The 16,372-nt window shown below is 43.6% G+C and overlaps 2 protein-coding genes across 3 annotated transcripts in view; one reads left to right on the top strand and one right to left on the bottom strand.

Annotated features, from left to right (window-relative positions):
- The window catches only part of chd1 (chromodomain helicase DNA binding protein 1), a 46,112-nt gene extending 44,571 nt beyond the window's left edge, over positions 1-1,541 (top strand). For both annotated transcript variants that reach the window (XM_049738436.2, XM_049738435.2), the window contains exon 36: positions 183-1,541. In XM_049738436.2, coding sequence (XP_049594393.1) covers positions 183-465 — 283 coding nt within the window. In that variant the 3' untranslated portion in view covers positions 466-1,541. The remainder of the gene's footprint in view (positions 1-182) is intronic.
- Positions 1,542-3,301: 1,760 nt separating this feature from the next.
- Positions 3,302-16,345, bottom strand: reep5 (receptor accessory protein 5). The gene is made up of 5 exons (XM_049738599.2): positions 16,121-16,345; positions 15,818-15,911; positions 4,426-4,564; positions 3,944-4,112; positions 3,302-3,529 (listed from the first exon to the last, which is right to left on the bottom strand). Exons 1-5 carry the CDS (start codon positions 16,236-16,238, stop codon positions 3,480-3,482), a joined length of 570 nt encoding a protein of 189 aa, XP_049594556.1. The 5' UTR covers positions 16,239-16,345; the 3' UTR covers positions 3,302-3,479.
- Between the last annotated feature and the right edge of the window lie 27 nt (positions 16,346-16,372).

Genomic DNA, 16,372 nt, shown 5'->3' with positions numbered 1-16,372 from the left:
CCTGTCATGAAGTATGTTTACCGTACCTGGAAAACACTTGAAGCTTAGTTCTTTTCTAATTGGAGCCTTTGCAATTTAAAAATTGCATCCTACACCACTGCACTTTGAATTTGATTAATCGTTCATACATCCAACAAATAATCTTGCCGTTCTGAGTCAAGTTAATGTATTTGTGTGTGCAGACATTACAGCGATGGTAAGCAAAGGAAATTGGAGGAGTTGCGCTCTAGCAGAGACCACCGGCCGGACCTAAAGGATCTCTCCCACTCGGACCAGCGCTCGTCTTACCGCTATCACTCGGACTGGCAGACGGAGCAGAGGGCCTCGGCCAGCGGGCCCCGCTCTCCCCGTGACCAGCGCTCGCCTTACGACTCGCGTTCCCCGCTGGGCCACCGGTCTCCTTTCGACTATTCGTCCGACCACAAGAGCACACCGGAGCAAATCTGGAGCACCCGTAAGACATAACAGAAGCTGCCTAGGCCTGCTAATAAGGGCCATGAACTCGCTAACACAGCCCACGCCTTACAGGGAAGCTGTAGAAAGCACTGTTCCATTGGAGATGAACGCTAAGCAGCGCCTCAAACCAGGCGTCATGGAAAACAAATCATAGCATATTTTTGTATTTAAGAGTTAAATGCTTCTGCGTACGCAGCACACCTTTTGTTATTTTTTTATAAAGTTTTTTTTTTTTTACCTCTGAACAGAATAGACCCTGAGCGCTGCCTCATTCTCCCACCAACCCCATGACACTGGATCCTGTGTTTTGACTGTTCGTGTCTGTCTGTCTCGATCATGTCTAACATGATTATCTACCTTATTTAAGTGTTAAGTCAGTCAAACCGTCAGCTGTTGCATGACTCATGTTACAAGCTGATGTCAAAAGTCCAGTCTGGGCTCAGGCTTACCACCTGACGTACCTCATTTACATACATTTTTCTCATTTGTTATTATTTAAGACCAGATTTTAGCTGTAAAAAAAAAAAAACACACACACAACACCCTGTATTTGCTTTCTTCATTTTGTCAGCAATTTTTCCCTCCTGTAATGTAAATGTTTGTAAAATAGTAAATCAGTGGTCTTTTTCCTCAGGCTTTTTGGATTCATTAAGACTTTACTTTTCTTTATCAACTCAGGCTTTTTTGTTCTACAAGTGAGTTTCTGTATAGTAGTTCTTTCACAATAATTCTTTCAGAATGTAAGTTTTGGTAAAGGGAACGTTCTTGCCGAGTTTGTCTCTAGCGCTTTTTTGTTAAAATCTGTGACTTTTCAAATCAGTCAAAAGAGACCTGCTTAGATATTTTTCACAATTGTTTTTTTTTGTTCATTTTTCAATTTATGACGTAGGCAATAATGTCAATATTCTATGCAGCCAAGTATATTTGTGGTGAACCACCCAACTGAATGAAGTCACTGTTACGGTTCACACTGTTGTACATAATTTTCCTCTATATTTCAGAATCAATTTACACTGAGAGTGCATGGATTTTTATGGATTGTTTTTATATAGTTGTTTATGAAGCCATTAAAATCAATCACTGTATTCCCTTGGACCAGCCCTTAAAACATTTGTCAAGTGGGTCATACTGAAACTATACAATTCTGTGGATTTAGGCCTTTTGTTGAGTTTGAGCTCCAACATACGGTTACGCGGCAAGCAGGAACGGTTAACAATACTTAACAGTGCTGCTCTTTGCAAAAACACGAACATAATCTCCATCCCACATTTACCTCACTGGCTATCCACAAGGATGATGCATAATCTCCCTGAAACCACATCTTACTTCTGAAATGCTACCTAGCACCTTTTCCAATGCAACATTCATTTTAGCAGTGCTAACCGTCTTTGTCTTCATTCCAGAACTGTTAAAAAGCTCTCCCTGACCACTTAGCTTTATTTATTGTTACATTAATTTTGAGTATTCAAACTTACTCTGACCAGCCTCTGAAGCTAAAGTAACTTCACACAACACAATGCGACTTGTACTGATTCCACCACCTGCATGGTATGGTGGCGCACTGGTTGGCATGTCACAGTTCAGAGGTTGTGTGAATTGAACCCGCAATCCGGCCCTCCTTGTGTGGAGTTTGCATGTTCTCCCCTTGCCTTCATGAGTTCTCTCCAGGTATTCAGATTTCTTCACACCCCTAAAAGACTGATTGAGCACTCCAAATTTCATCTCAGTGTGCCCTGTAATTGGCTGGCAACCAGTGCAGGATGTCCCCTTCCTACTGCCCAATGACTAATGGGATAGGATACACTCACGACCCTAATGCTTTGAAGATAGGACATATCGTTGCATAAATTAAGGAAATTCAGATTGTTTGCTGGAGGTCGAAATGTGTTATGATAAACGAGAACAACGAACAATCTATCGCAGGTCCTTGTCTAAATTTAGACCGGCCCGAAGCATTGTGTCATAAAATGTATGCGGCCCGCTGACACTGTCACGGGAACCTGCAAGCAACAGAAGTCAAGCGCATATGAACGGGAAAGCGCACATGAGCGCGCGCGTTCTCCCCCGTCCCTTACTAGTCCACGCGCACACATGTCCGTTTGCAAGATAGTCAATGACACACTTCCTCATTCAAATGTCTGCACACCAAGGAAACCACGCTGCAGCCGTTCTGCAGCCAGTGTGAGCGAGGCGTTAGGCGACGCTAAGATCAGAGAAGCTGCCAGTGACGGAAACCGTTTTGGAACTCAACTAAGACTGAATCAACCGCAGTCATATGTTGCCTGCGACAATAACAGATTCTTTTGTTTTTAAGCTTTTTCACTGAGCTTTAATTATGCTCAACTTTAACTTTTTGGTTAACGGTTATGGTATTCAGCAAAATTCAAGTCACTGTCAAAGAAGGGAAAGTTTAAGATTCTCTGCATAGCTCAACAAGACTAAGTAAGGATAGGTTAACATTTTTGCTATTTAACAAAAACAGCGGATTGGGCTCTGAAAAATTTGTGGACAAAAGAAAAACTAATGTAGAAGTGTAGCCTACACATTTAATTGCAAAATTGTTTTTATTTCAATAACCAATAATATTATAAATCAGTTTGAACTCAGTTTAAAGTCAGTTTCCTAAACAGACCAGGCCGTATATGTTAAAATAGTTTGAGACTAGCCTTGGTCTTGAGTTAAATAATCTCCTGTCTGCTATGGCCAGACACCAGGTTTGAGATGAGTAAAGGCTGAATGCTTCACTGTTCATGATAAAAAAAAAATGGATTATCTTGACTACATCAATGATGCTGAAAGACATGTCATGACAACATGTCATGTTCTGGCAGAAAACATTCAACCATTTTTGTTAGGTGTTTATTCGGTTCATTCAGGATCAGGGCAATGTACAGTAACCTGTCAAACAAGTAAACTGAACAGGGAAATGGCTTTGACATTACAGACAGATTCATTAAATACAACAAGGCAACATTATTTTATGGGAACAGCTGCGCACAGACGATCCTGGGTGGAGGTCCTGATTAGGAGCTCTTCTTCTCCTCAAAAATTATGTTGGCAGTTGCTTTCTTGGCTGTGGACACACACACACAAATGCAGACACGCGCACACACACGATGACTTAAGGGACACAGCATAATAAAACACGGTTGATCCCTCTATTTTTGATAAGCAGCATATAGTGTTTTCCTTGTTGAAATAAATCATGTGGCGCAATGGTTAGCAAATCCACCCCAGTTCAGAGGTGTATGTACTTCATAGGTTGTGGCATTCAAAGGCAGGGGATGATATGTACTTTTACTGTGCAGAGTACAGGACCATGCCTTTTGTCTCGTCTTGTGATTTACCGCATCTCTACAGCATATGTTTCAATTAATGTTAACAGAATTTCACTCAGCCCTAAAAATCAGAATCAGTCGGGCACTTTATTTCGGTCAATATGACTAATCGATTTATTTAGGGGGCAAGTCTGAGCCCTAGTACTCACCCTCATCTTTGAACTTGTCAGCTGCTTCTGATGCCTTATCCTTTATGTTCTTAACTGCATCATCAATCTTGGATTCGTTCTTGAGGAAAAAGGGGCGAATGATGCGATTGTACATCTGGACCGAACCGTTTGAAGGAGTTGGAGCCATGCACCAGACCAGGAAGGCACACTGTTAAGACAGGTACCGTGTCATAAAACTGCTCACGACATGAACCTCCCCTAAACTCCAATTTTAACTCCCAATTTTAACAAGTTTAGTTTGATAGTATAGTAAAATAGTTCAAATATATCTGTACTGCCTTGGTGCAGGTTTACACTGTCGCAGTTAGGATGCCTTACTCCACATTTGTCCTTGGTTATTCTATCCTTGGCCACCTGTTTCCATCAAACTCACCTTTGTTTCCGTTTTGTTTTTGACAACTTAAAATCTGAAGACATCATATACAACATGGCAGGCTGCTAACAAACTACAGCCAGATTACCTTTCCGATGTAGTAAAATGGGAACCACGAGAGAAAGATGTCTGCAAAGAACTCGGCCACACTGAAGAGTCCATACACCACCCAGTAAGTCAGCCATTTAGTATCATCTTCTTTGGTAGCACTTTCTATGGCCTTGATGCTGTAAAGAAAATATACAATTGTCAGGACTTATGTTAGAAGTCACTAAATTCAGAATAGTTGACCTGTCTGTAGCTTTTCACTTCATCGTTTAATGTTTAAAATACTGTATTAAATTTGACTACTAATAATAAAAATTTTAAATTTGAATTAAATTAGAATTTTTTGAAAATTAGAAAATTTTAAATTGTCATTTGTATATTGATGCATTTTTTTGAGACAGTGATCTGCACAAACCTTCTGTCTCTAAAATGATAAGCTGTGTGGAGGTAAAAGAGAGAAACAAAACATCAAGCATTTAATCACATTTTTTTTCTATTAAGCATTTGACCTGAAATTCAAGAAATGATTGCCAAGACATTGAGGAGGCATACTCTTTTAACAGACCTGGTCTGAAAGCAATACAACTTGTTTTTAGTCAGTGTTGATCGCTGTCATCCAGGTTGTCAACATGGTTTTACAGCCCACTTCCACCTGTAGATTGCATTTGGACGATGACTAATTTACAGATACTGAGTGACATAATGATGCGCTGCACAGAATAATACATGCAGGTCGCCCAAAAACAGCATCAACTTGCATGAAGTAATGAAATTATTCAACAACCTCAGGATGCCCAAAAATTAAACACAGGTGTATGTTTTGGTTATTTTATTCATGTATATCTTTTTTACATGGATTGATTGTATTAATTTCAAGATTTTCTACATTGATTCCCTGATCAGGTCTTATATGCTGTAACATCACTGTCAGCATTTATTGCAATTCTCAAAAATAAACGACCATTAACAAGATAAGATGATAACATACAATCACATACCACTAGTCTGTTTTAAATTTGTGTTACTGTTTTACACGTGTGCGACAAGGTGAACGATTTAACTTATTCATGGTGGTGTGTAAAAAGGTTCTTAAACTGGGTCATGAAGTGTAAAATTGACAACCCTTCTATATGTTAAACTAAACCTAACACAAACTAAACTGAAATGAAGCACGTTCGAATATATGTAAAAAAAAAATTGCTCTAAAAACAAATTGCTTATGTGCAACCCAATTCAACATGTTATGGAAATTGGTTTAAATATCATGCTAACTGAGTCATATCATGTAATACCGCATTGGCCCAAATATAAGATGACCCTGATTATAAGACGACCCCCTCTTTTTCAAGACTCAAGTTTGAAAAAAACTTTTTGAACACCAAATTAAATTTTTATACAGAAAATTATTACATATGAAACAAATGATTATAACAATATATTCGAGAGAAAAAGTATGTTATTTTGCCTCATTCAAATAATGCAAAAAATGTCTATCACATCTTAATATCTGAATATTTTAATATGTAAACTAAAGTGCAATCACATTTGTAAATGAATGGCTTCTGGTTTTTGAAATGTAAATAAACCAATCTACTGTGATAAAACAACAAAATTGCAAGAACTGCATTAACCATCAAAGTGAAGTCTAACTAACTGTAGTCTTGAAACAAAACTGAATAAGGAAAAACATTGCAATAAAATAATGCAAACTGCTACCGCTATTGTTGGGGAGCCTGAGGACTGTATAGGGGGATTGGCTCAGATGGTTATGGTCTTTTCACCCCTGGGTGTTGGTCAGAACACAGGACGTGGTTCAGTTTTGATTGCTTTACTGAATTATTGGTAAAAAAGTAACAGGCACTGTGGCTCATAGGGGCATGCAGGCAAACTGGCAAAAGGGTAGGGGCACAGTTTGGTCGTAAGGATGTGAGGGCAGGTGTGTGTAGTGTACATGGGTGAGTCTTTTGGCGTGTGAATGTGATTCTTGTGTGTGTGATTATTGTATGAAGGGTGTGTGTGTGTGTGTGTGTGTGTGTGTGTGTGTGTGTGTGTGTGTGTGTGTGTGTGTGTGTGTGTGTGTGTGTGTGTGTGTGTGTGTGGTTCTTCAACAGACAGAAATACAGCACGTAAGACAACGCTCAACTTCTGACATCACACAACACTGGAAGACGGCACACATTACATAACTAACTGCACGTAACGGTTCCACTATACTAAATAACCATAAATGAAATACTCTCGGCAACACACCCAACATAAGTCATCGAGACAAGAAAATACACTGCTCAAAAAAATTACAATTGTTTTTCCACAAGTGTTGGCTTTAGCTAGAGTCACTATCACGACTGGGAGCATGAGGCGATTTCTGAACCCTCCTGAAGTTGTGCAGATTGTCTAACTCCTCAAGGATGGCACATCCATGCGTGCTGTTGCAAGAAGATTTGATGTTTTCTCCCAGTACAATCTCCAGAGCATGGAGGAGATTCCAGGAGACAGGCAGTTACTCTAGGAGAGCTGGACAGGGCTGTAGACGGTCCTCATCCCATCAGCAGGACCGATATCTGCTGCTTTGTGCGAGGAGGAACAGGTTGAGCACTGCCCGAGCCCTACAGAATGACCTCCAGCAGGCTACTGGTGTGACTGTCTCTGCCCAAACAATCAGAAACAGACTTCACGAGGGTGGCCTCAGGGCACGATGTCCTGTAGTGTTTCCTGTGCTCATTGGTCAGCACCATGGAGCTCGATTGGCATTTGCTACAGAACACCAAAATTGGCAAGTCCGCCACTGGCGCCCTGTGCTTTTCACAGATGAGAGCAGGTTTACCCTGAGCACCTGTGATAGACGTGAAAGGGTCTGGAGAAACCAAGGAGAGCGCTATGCTGCCTGCAACATCATTCAGCATGACCGGTTTGGTAGTGGGTCAGTGATGGTCTGGGGAAGCATTTCCATGTCGGGACCAACAGACCTCTACAGGCTAGAGAACGGCAGTCTGACTGCCATTAGGTATCGGGATGAAATCCTTGCACCCATAGTCAGAACCTACTCTGGTGGAGTAGGTCCTGGGTTCCTCCTGATCCACAACAATGCCCGGCCTATTGTGGCAAGAGTATGCAGACAGTATCTGGAGGATGAAGGAATTGACACAATTGAATGGCCCTCACGATCACCTGATCTAAACCCGATAGAACACCTCTGGGACATAACGTTTCGGTCCATCATACGGCGCCAGGTTGCTCCTCAGACTTTACAGGAGCTCACTGATGCCCTTAGACAGATCTGGGAGGACATCTCACAAGACACCATCCGTCGTCTCATTAGGAGCATGCCGCGGCGTTGTCAAGCATGCATACAAGCTCGTAGGGGCCACACAAGATATTGAAAATAATTTTGAGCTGCAGAAATTGAATTTAGGCAAAAAGGACGAGCCTGCCATATGATTTTTTCACTTTGATTTTTGGGGTGTCTGTATACCGAGCCCTCTGTAGGCTGAAAACTTTTATTTCCATTAAAAGATGTGGCATCCTTTTGTTCCTGAAACATTAAACTGTCCATATCAGTATAGATATCACCCAAAAAAAAATTCACCATTGAAATCTGATGTGTTCCTTTAATTATTTTGAGCAGTGTACATTTGCTGCCGACCGTTCATCGCCGTGCCGCTGTTTAACGGCTACTCATACGATGCAAGGCAATCTTAAAGGAGCACGCCGGAGCTGTCAATCAAACAGCGCACACACGAAGAAAACCGCGATTGGACAAACGGCACAACAGTGGACAGTAGTAACAATGAAATGTATATACTCACTTTGTGTCAAAGACGCACACGATCACAGCAACATACTCAGTCGATACCAGCAACCTTTAACTTACCGCTGCGCACAAGTGAATGGGTATAATGTCTAGACCCCGAATGTAAAATGACCCCCACTTTTTCAGTCTTATTTCGATACAAAAAAACATCGTCTTATATTCGGGCCAATAAGGTACATAATAATATGATACTACCCTAGAGAAGATAAGCAGTAGAGAATGAATAGACGGGCATTTATGCTTTTGTACTTGAAGAAATGCACACATACTGTACATAATCCAACAACAGGATTAAAAATAATTGAGAGGGGATTGCCTTTGTAAAAGGATTCTTCAACTGTGTCAATAACACTGTTGTGAGAGAGGGTTCACATCATCACAGTCACACCCACACAACTACAAACACAAACAAGGAAGGAGCTGGTGAGAGACTAAGTTTACTCAAATCGTCGTCTGCTGTGGGTGTAAACTTTCCCAAGTGGAACCCACAAAAAACTTCCATCACGCTCCATATTTGACTATTAGGACAGAACAATTTTGAAAAATCATCTGATTGCGATTTGTTTCCCTCTCACTATTGTGCTTGTGATTTAAAATGTGATTATCTTTTCAAGGCCCTCTTTCCATGCATTTTTAACAAACACATAGAAAAACTATAATCTCGACTAAACTAAACAATATCGGATTTATTAGATTTTATTTATTAGATTTTCATCCATCCATCCATCCATCCATCTTCTTCCGCTTATCCGGGTTCGGGTGGCGGGGGCAGCAGCTTTAGGAGGGACTCCCAGACTTCCCTCTCCCCAACCACTTCATCCAGCTCATCCCGGGGGATTCCCAAGGCGTTCCCAGGCCAGCTGAGAGACGTAGTTTCTCCAGCGCGTCCTGGGTCATCCCCGGGGTCTCCTACCGGCGGGACATGCCCGGAACACCTCCCCAGGGAGGCGTCCAGGAGGCATCCTGATGAGATGCCCGAGCCACCTCATCTGGCTCCTCTCAATGTGGAGGAGCAGCAGCTCTATTCCGAGTCTCTCCCGGATGACCGAGCTTCTCACCTTATCTCTAAGGGAGAGCCTGGACAGCCTCCGGAGGAATCTCCTTTGGCCGCTTGTATCTTGGATCTCGTTCTTTCGGTCAGGACCCATAGCTCGTGACCATAGGTGAGCGTAGGAGCATAGATGGACCGGTAAATCGAGAGCTTTTGCCTTTTCAGCTCTCTCTTCACCATGACAGAGTCCGCATTACTGCCGACGATCTTGCGCTCCAACCTGCCCTCACTCGTGAACAAGACCCCAAGATACTTGAACTCCTCCACTTAGGGTAGGATCTCATCCCCGATCCGGAGAGGGCATTCCACCCTTTTCCAACCGAGGACCATGTACTCGGATTTGGAGGTGCTGACCCTCATCCCGACCGCTTCACACTCGGCTGCAAAACGCTTCAGTGAAAGCTGGAGATCACGGCTTGAAGAAGCCTACAGCACCACGTCGTCTGCAAAAAGCAGAGACGCGATGCTGAGGTCCCCAAACCGGACACCCTCAACGCCTTGGCTGCGCCTAGAAATTCTGTCCATAAAAATTATGAACAGAATCGGTGACAAAGGGCAGCCTTGGCAGAGTCCAACCCTCAGTGGGAACGAATCCGACTTACTGCCGGAAATGCGGACCAAACTCTGGCATCGGTGATACAGGGACCGAACCGCCCTTATCAGTTGGCTTGGCACCCCGTACTCCCGAAGCACCCTCCACAGAACCTCCCGAGGGACACGATAGAACGCCTTCTCCAAGTCCACAAAACACATGTGGACTGGTTGGGCGAACTCCCATGCCCCCTCGAGGATCCTGCCGAGGGTGTAGAGCTGGTCCACTGTTCCACGGCCAGGACGAAAGCCACACTGCTCCTCCTTAATCCGAAGTTTGACCTCCCGACGGACCCTCCTCTCCAGCACCCCTGAATAGACCTTACCATTATTATCATTATAATTATTATTAGATTTTATTTTATTTATTTATTAGACTTTATTTATTCACATAAATGTTTTGGCCTTGTAGGTTAGGATTGGCCTAAAATAAAAGCAAATGAACCTTGAAATAATATTATGTATTATGAATAATATTCTGACTCTCAATTGAATTGGATTACAGTGCACACAAGTCTTCCCACGCTGTAAAACTTTGCTCAACACAAAAGACAAGCAACAATTTTCGGTAGATATTGGTATTGTTTTTTCTCCTTAGATAAATCTAGTGGAATGCATTAAACGATAGCTAAATTAAAATATACTTTAAAATATATGTGGAAATAGCTTTGCTTTTATTTGAACTAATAACTGTTTTTCGGGTTTTTTTCACAGTGTGGGTTTTGCTGCCAGATGAGGTGCTTAAGGAACATTGTGTGTTATGGTGTTCATAAATGAAAAAACAAAAAATAATCACAAAATGTTCTCAAAAACAACCAATTTAAGTAGCCGATAAAAATAAATCTCATGCCTGTTGTCAAGGTTTGCTAGTTGCTCGCATACATATACTTGCCCAAACCTGCCCGTCAAAAATCCCATCTGTGCTCCTGGTGGTGGATATAGTTCAATGGTTCTTGTGCCATGAATTTCAATTTGTTTATCAGAACTGTTTACCGATTGCAATCACATGAGCAACAACTTTGTCGTGCATGATTGCACATCAAGACCACATTTCACTCAACTGCTGCTTTGAGGTTTTTGTCTGAACTTTGAAGTCATGTGACATGAGATTGAACTTGTTCTGTATTCAGCACACGCCAAGCGATCTTAGCATTGTCTTCTAAGTATACTGGCCCAAATATACATACTGTACTTGAGTCATACCAGGGACCGAACCGCCCTTATCAGTTATCAGTCGTAGTCATACCTAGGATTTCTAGTAAGTCTAACAGTGACATTAAAGGTGACAAGCTCCCTTTACAACAAAGCCAATGTGTAATTCTAAAAAGGTCAACCGGGGAAATTTGTGAACATCTCTATAGGTCTCTAACTTCCATCCATCCATCCATCCATCCATCCATCCATCCATCCATCCATCCATCCATCCATCCATCCATCCATCCATCCATTTGTTGAACCACTTCATCCTCATGAGCTGGGGAGGGGGTCAACCTTGCCCACTGGGGCTCCCCTCTGGAGCCAGACCTGGAGGTGGGGCTCGAAGGCGAGCATCTGGTGGCCGGGCCTTCACCCATGAGGCCCGGCTGGGCACAGCCCAAAAAGGTTACGTGGGTCCCCCTTCCCATGTGCTCACCCCTTGTGGGAGGGGCCAAAGGGGTCAGGTGCATAGTGAGCTGGGTGGCGGCCAAGGGCGGGGAGCTTGGCAGTCCGATCCCCGGCTGCAGAAGCTGGCTCTTGGGACATGGAATGTCACCTCTCTGGCTGGAAAGGAGCCCGAGCTGGTGTGTGGGACAGAAAAGTTCCGACTTGCCTCCACACACAGTTTGGATTCTGGTGCAAGCTCTCTCAAGAGGGGCTGGACTCTCTTCTACTCTGGAATTGCCCACTGTGAGAGGCGTCGAGCAGGTGTGGGTATATTTATTGCCCCCCGGCTGGGCGCCTGCACACTGGGGTTCACCCCAGTGAACTAGAGGGTAGCCTCTCTCTGCCTTCGGGTGCGGGGACGGGTCCTGACTGTTGTTTGTGCCTATGCACCGAACAGCAGCTCAGAGTACCAACCCTTTTTGGGGTCCTTAGAAGAAGTGCTGGAGAGCGCTCCTTCTGGGGATTCCATCGTTCTACTGGGTGACTTCAATGCTCACGTGGGCAATAACAGTGAGACCTGGAAGTGATTGGGAGGAACGGCCCCCCTGATCTGAACTCGAGCAGCGTTCTATTGTTGGACTTCTGTGCTCGACACGGATTGTCAACAATGACCAGCATGTTCAAACATAAGGGTGTCCATGTGTGCACTTGGCACCAGGACACCCTAGGCCGCAGTTCGATGATCGACTTTGTAGTCGTGTCATCGGATTTGCGGCCGCATGTTTTGGATACTCAGGTGAAGAGAGGGGCGGAGCTGTCAACTGATCACCACCTGGTGGTGGGTTGGCTCCGATGGTGGGGGAAGCTGCCGGTCCGTCTGGCAGAATCCCATGTCAGGAAGAGCTTCAGCTCCCACCTTCGGCAGAGCTTTTTCCTTGTCTTGGAGGAGGTGGGGGGACATTGAGTCCAAGCGGACCATGTTCCGTGCCTCCATTGTTGAGGCAGCCGACCGGAGCTGTGGCTGTAAGGTGGTCGGTGCTGTCATGGCGGCAATCCACGAACCCGCTGGTGGACACCGGCGGTAAGGGATGCCGCCAAGCTGAAGGAGTCCTATCGGGCCGTTTTGGCCTGTAGGACTCCGGAGGCAGCCGACAGGTACCGGATGGCCAAGCGGAACGCGGCTTCGGCGGATGCTGAGGGAAAAACCCGGGCGTGGGAGGAGTTTGGCGAGGCCATGAAGAATGACTTCCAAATGACCGAGGAAATTCTGGTCCACCATCCGGCATCTCAGGAGGGGGAAGCAGTGCACCGTCAACACTGTTTACAGTGGAGATGGCGTGCTGCTGACCTCGACTCGGGATGTCGTGAGTCGGTGGGGAGAATACTTCTAAGACCTCCTCAATTGCATTGTGGAAGCAGGGCCTGGAGACTCTGAGGTGGACTCTCCAATCTCTGGGGTCGAAGTCAGAGGCAGTTAAAAAACTCCTGAAGGCCAAGGCCCCAGGGGTGGATGGGATCCGCCCGGAGTTCTTAAACGCTCTGGATATTGTGGGGCTGTCCTGGCTGAAACGCCTCTGCAACACGGCATGGACATCGGGGACGGTGCCTCTGGATTGGCAGACTGGGGTGGTGGTTCCCCTCTTTAAGAAGGGGGACCGGAGAGTGTGTTCCAACTACAGAGGAATCACACTCCTCAGCCTCCCTGGTAAGGTCTATTCAGGGGTGCTAGAGAGGAGGGTCCGTTGGGAGGTCGAACCTCGGATTCAGGAGGAGCAGTGTGGTTTTCGTCCTGGCCGTGGAACAGTAGACCAGCTCTATACCCTCGGCAGGATCCTCGAGGGGTCATGGGAGTTCGCTCAACCAGTCCACGTGTTTTGTGGACTTGGCAAAGGCGTTCGATCGTGTGCCTTGGGAAGTTTTGTGGAGGGTGCTTCGGGAGTACGGGGTGCAGAGCCAACTGATAAGGGCGGTTCGGTCCCTGTATCATCGATGCCAGAGTTTGGTCCGCATTTCCGGCAGTAAGTCGGATTTGTTCCCAGTGAGGGTTGGACTCCGCAAAGGCTGCCCTTTGTCACAGATTCTGTTCACAACTTTTATGGACAGAATTTCTAGGCGCAGCCGAGGTGTTGAGGGTGTCCGGTTTGGTGACCTCAGCATTGCGTCTCTGCTTTTTGCAGACGACGTGGTGCTGTTGGCTTCTTCAAGCCGTGATCTCCAGCTCTCACTGGAGCGGTTTGCAGCCGAGTGTGAAGCGGTCTGTCGGGATGAGGATCAACACCTACAAATCTGAGTCCATGGTCCTCGGTCGGAAAAGGGTGAAATGCCCTCTCCGGATCAGGGATGAGCTCCTGCCCCAAGTGGAGGAGTTCAAGTATCTTGGAGTCTTGTTCATGAGCGAGGGCAGGATGGAGCGTGAGATCGACAGGGGGATCGGAGCAGCGTCGGCTGTAATACGGACTCTGTACCGGTCCGTTGTGGTGAAGAGAGAGCTGAGCTGACCCAAAAGATTAGATAGATAGATAGATAGATAGATAGATAGATAGATAGATAGATAGATAGATAGATAGATAGATAGATAGATAGATAGATAGATAGATAGATAGATAGATAGATAGATAGATAGATAGATAGATAGATAGATAGATAGATAGATAGATAGATAGATAGATAGATAGATAGATAGAGAAAGAGAGAGAAAGAAAAAGAGAAAGAGAGACAGAAGGAGAGATAAACCCCCAATACCTGGGCAATACTTTAAGAGAAAAATAGACATCCAAATTGCCCAATTATGTTTTTCTTCTTATCTGATGAAATTATCCCCAAAATACCTTTTTCATATGGCTATACCTTTGTATCGCTTGTCAGTCATTTGATGAGAATGCCGTCACCCTGTAATCCTAATGTGTGCTCCTTTTTTTGGTTCATGTACATATGAAAAAATAGGTTCTGTCTTAAAAGTTGGAGTTTGAATAAGCGACAAGCATTTTTGTGGTTTTATGCTTTTCGGCTTTTTCACGCCACCACATAAACCAGAAACATTACATTGTGTAAAATAAAACTAGGCTATTGCTGTTTCACTTGGCAATATCTTTGTACATCTGGATTATTTTGTTGTATTATGATCTTTGCTTATTAAGAAAATTATAAATACATGGCATTTTTCACCAAGTACCAATAATATGAAAATTTACATGTACTGCTGTACTGCTCTAGTTTATAACATAATAGTCATATTATTTGAAGAAAATGTTTATTCTCATATTAACACAAGATTATCTGAAGGAAAACATAGAAGATCTCTTAAAAAGCATGTTTGCCATTTTCCCCTTTCTTACAATTTATATAATTTTGAAAACTCCTCTTTTCTCAATCTGATTTTGACCGGTGTTTTTTGAGTCCTCAATTTGTGTGCAAGTAATAGTAGCTTAGTAGACCTTTAAATTATGGGTTTGCAGATCCAGTATATAATTGACAATTGTAACTGAAAAATGCATGCTCCCAATTTATATTTTATACACTATATGCACTAGGCTGCTTATGGTCCTGTTATTCCTGTGCCAAAATTAGTGATCACCTCTTCCGAGGTCAACCAGTTTTCAATAACATCGGTGCCTCTCGTAAAATGTACCCATTGATGTAATATCTGGAAGTCATCCAAAGGTTCACACATCTTATCCAGCAAAACTTATTCAGCATAGAAAAGAAATTAAGAAAAGAACATGTGTTTTTGTGTTTGACACCTAGCCTTGATGTGCATTTTTGTGATGCCACTAGAGAACCATATCAGTGATGACAGAGGAAAAAAAATGGATGACCACGTCACTAGCAATTAAACAGTTTAACAGTCTGCACACTTCAATAATGTGTGGCCATTAAAGTGTATTTGTTTATGTACGTATGTGTTTGTTTGTTTGTTTGTTTGTTTGTTTGTTTGTTTGTTTGTTTGTTTGTTTGTTTGTTTGTTTGTTTCAGTTTTTAAATCATTTTCAAGATTCTAGTGATTGTAGTAGAGTTAAATTATCAGAAACTTAACATGCAGAACGTTGACTGAAATACTGTTATGACAGTTGGGTTACCGGTTTCTTACTTGTCAAAACCCATCTCGGGTGCAATTGCACAATTTGTTAAGTGATATTGGGGATATTGTGTTGGGTCACAAGACATGGATGACGTCATAGTGTGTGTTCACAATTCGTGATTACTAAACTGCATAAATAAAGTGACGGGTTAAAACTACTCTGAGAAACGTGGTAGGTACAGACAGGATACTTGATTGCAGTTCAAACAAAAATAAATAGAATATAGAGATGTTAAGTTTAGAACAGAGGTTAGTGTGTGCGAGTACTCGTGTGTTGATGGGTGTGGCCCCTCCCTGATATTCCCCGGTTCACTTACGATATGTAAGCTGGGTAAAGAAAGCCGATGAGGTTACACAGCAAGGAGGCTCCATAGCCAATGACCAAGTACACTGCGATGATGCCAACGATAGCTGGAACAAAGCAACACTGCTGTTTAACACAAATAACCTTCAACATATAATCCGCGTTGTGCTTTAAATGTCTCTATTTAGAAATGTCTTTAAACACAGTGAAACATATGCTACCATTCTCCGACGGGATCAAAATGTCATAACAGCCCAAATTGCGCTGACTCGCCAATGCAGTCTTTTTCCATTCCTCTCTTCCTGTCAACACTCACCGAGAGCGATATACGTCCTGCTAACCCCGGTCTTTGCTTCGACTTTAGCAAGGGCATCAGTCAGGAGGTTCTTCTCATGGAGGAACTTCTCAAATCTTTCTTTAAGTGCCTGTGCCATGGCTGCTCTCTCTTACGGAAAGATGATAAATTAGGAAGTTGTTCTATAGGAAACTGCGACACTTGTGAAACTGAACACTCCCGTTAGGTGCAAGGCATCAAAGTGCATAGCTTTTCCGGTAGGTTCTTCAAAAG

This window comes from Syngnathus scovelli, chromosome 13, assembly GCF_024217435.2.
Source record: "Syngnathus scovelli strain Florida chromosome 13, RoL_Ssco_1.2, whole genome shotgun sequence".
NCBI lineage: Eukaryota > Metazoa > Chordata > Actinopteri > Syngnathiformes > Syngnathidae > Syngnathus > Syngnathus scovelli.
Note: the sequence above shows the minus strand (reverse complement) of the source record. Positions and strands in the feature narration are given on the sequence as shown.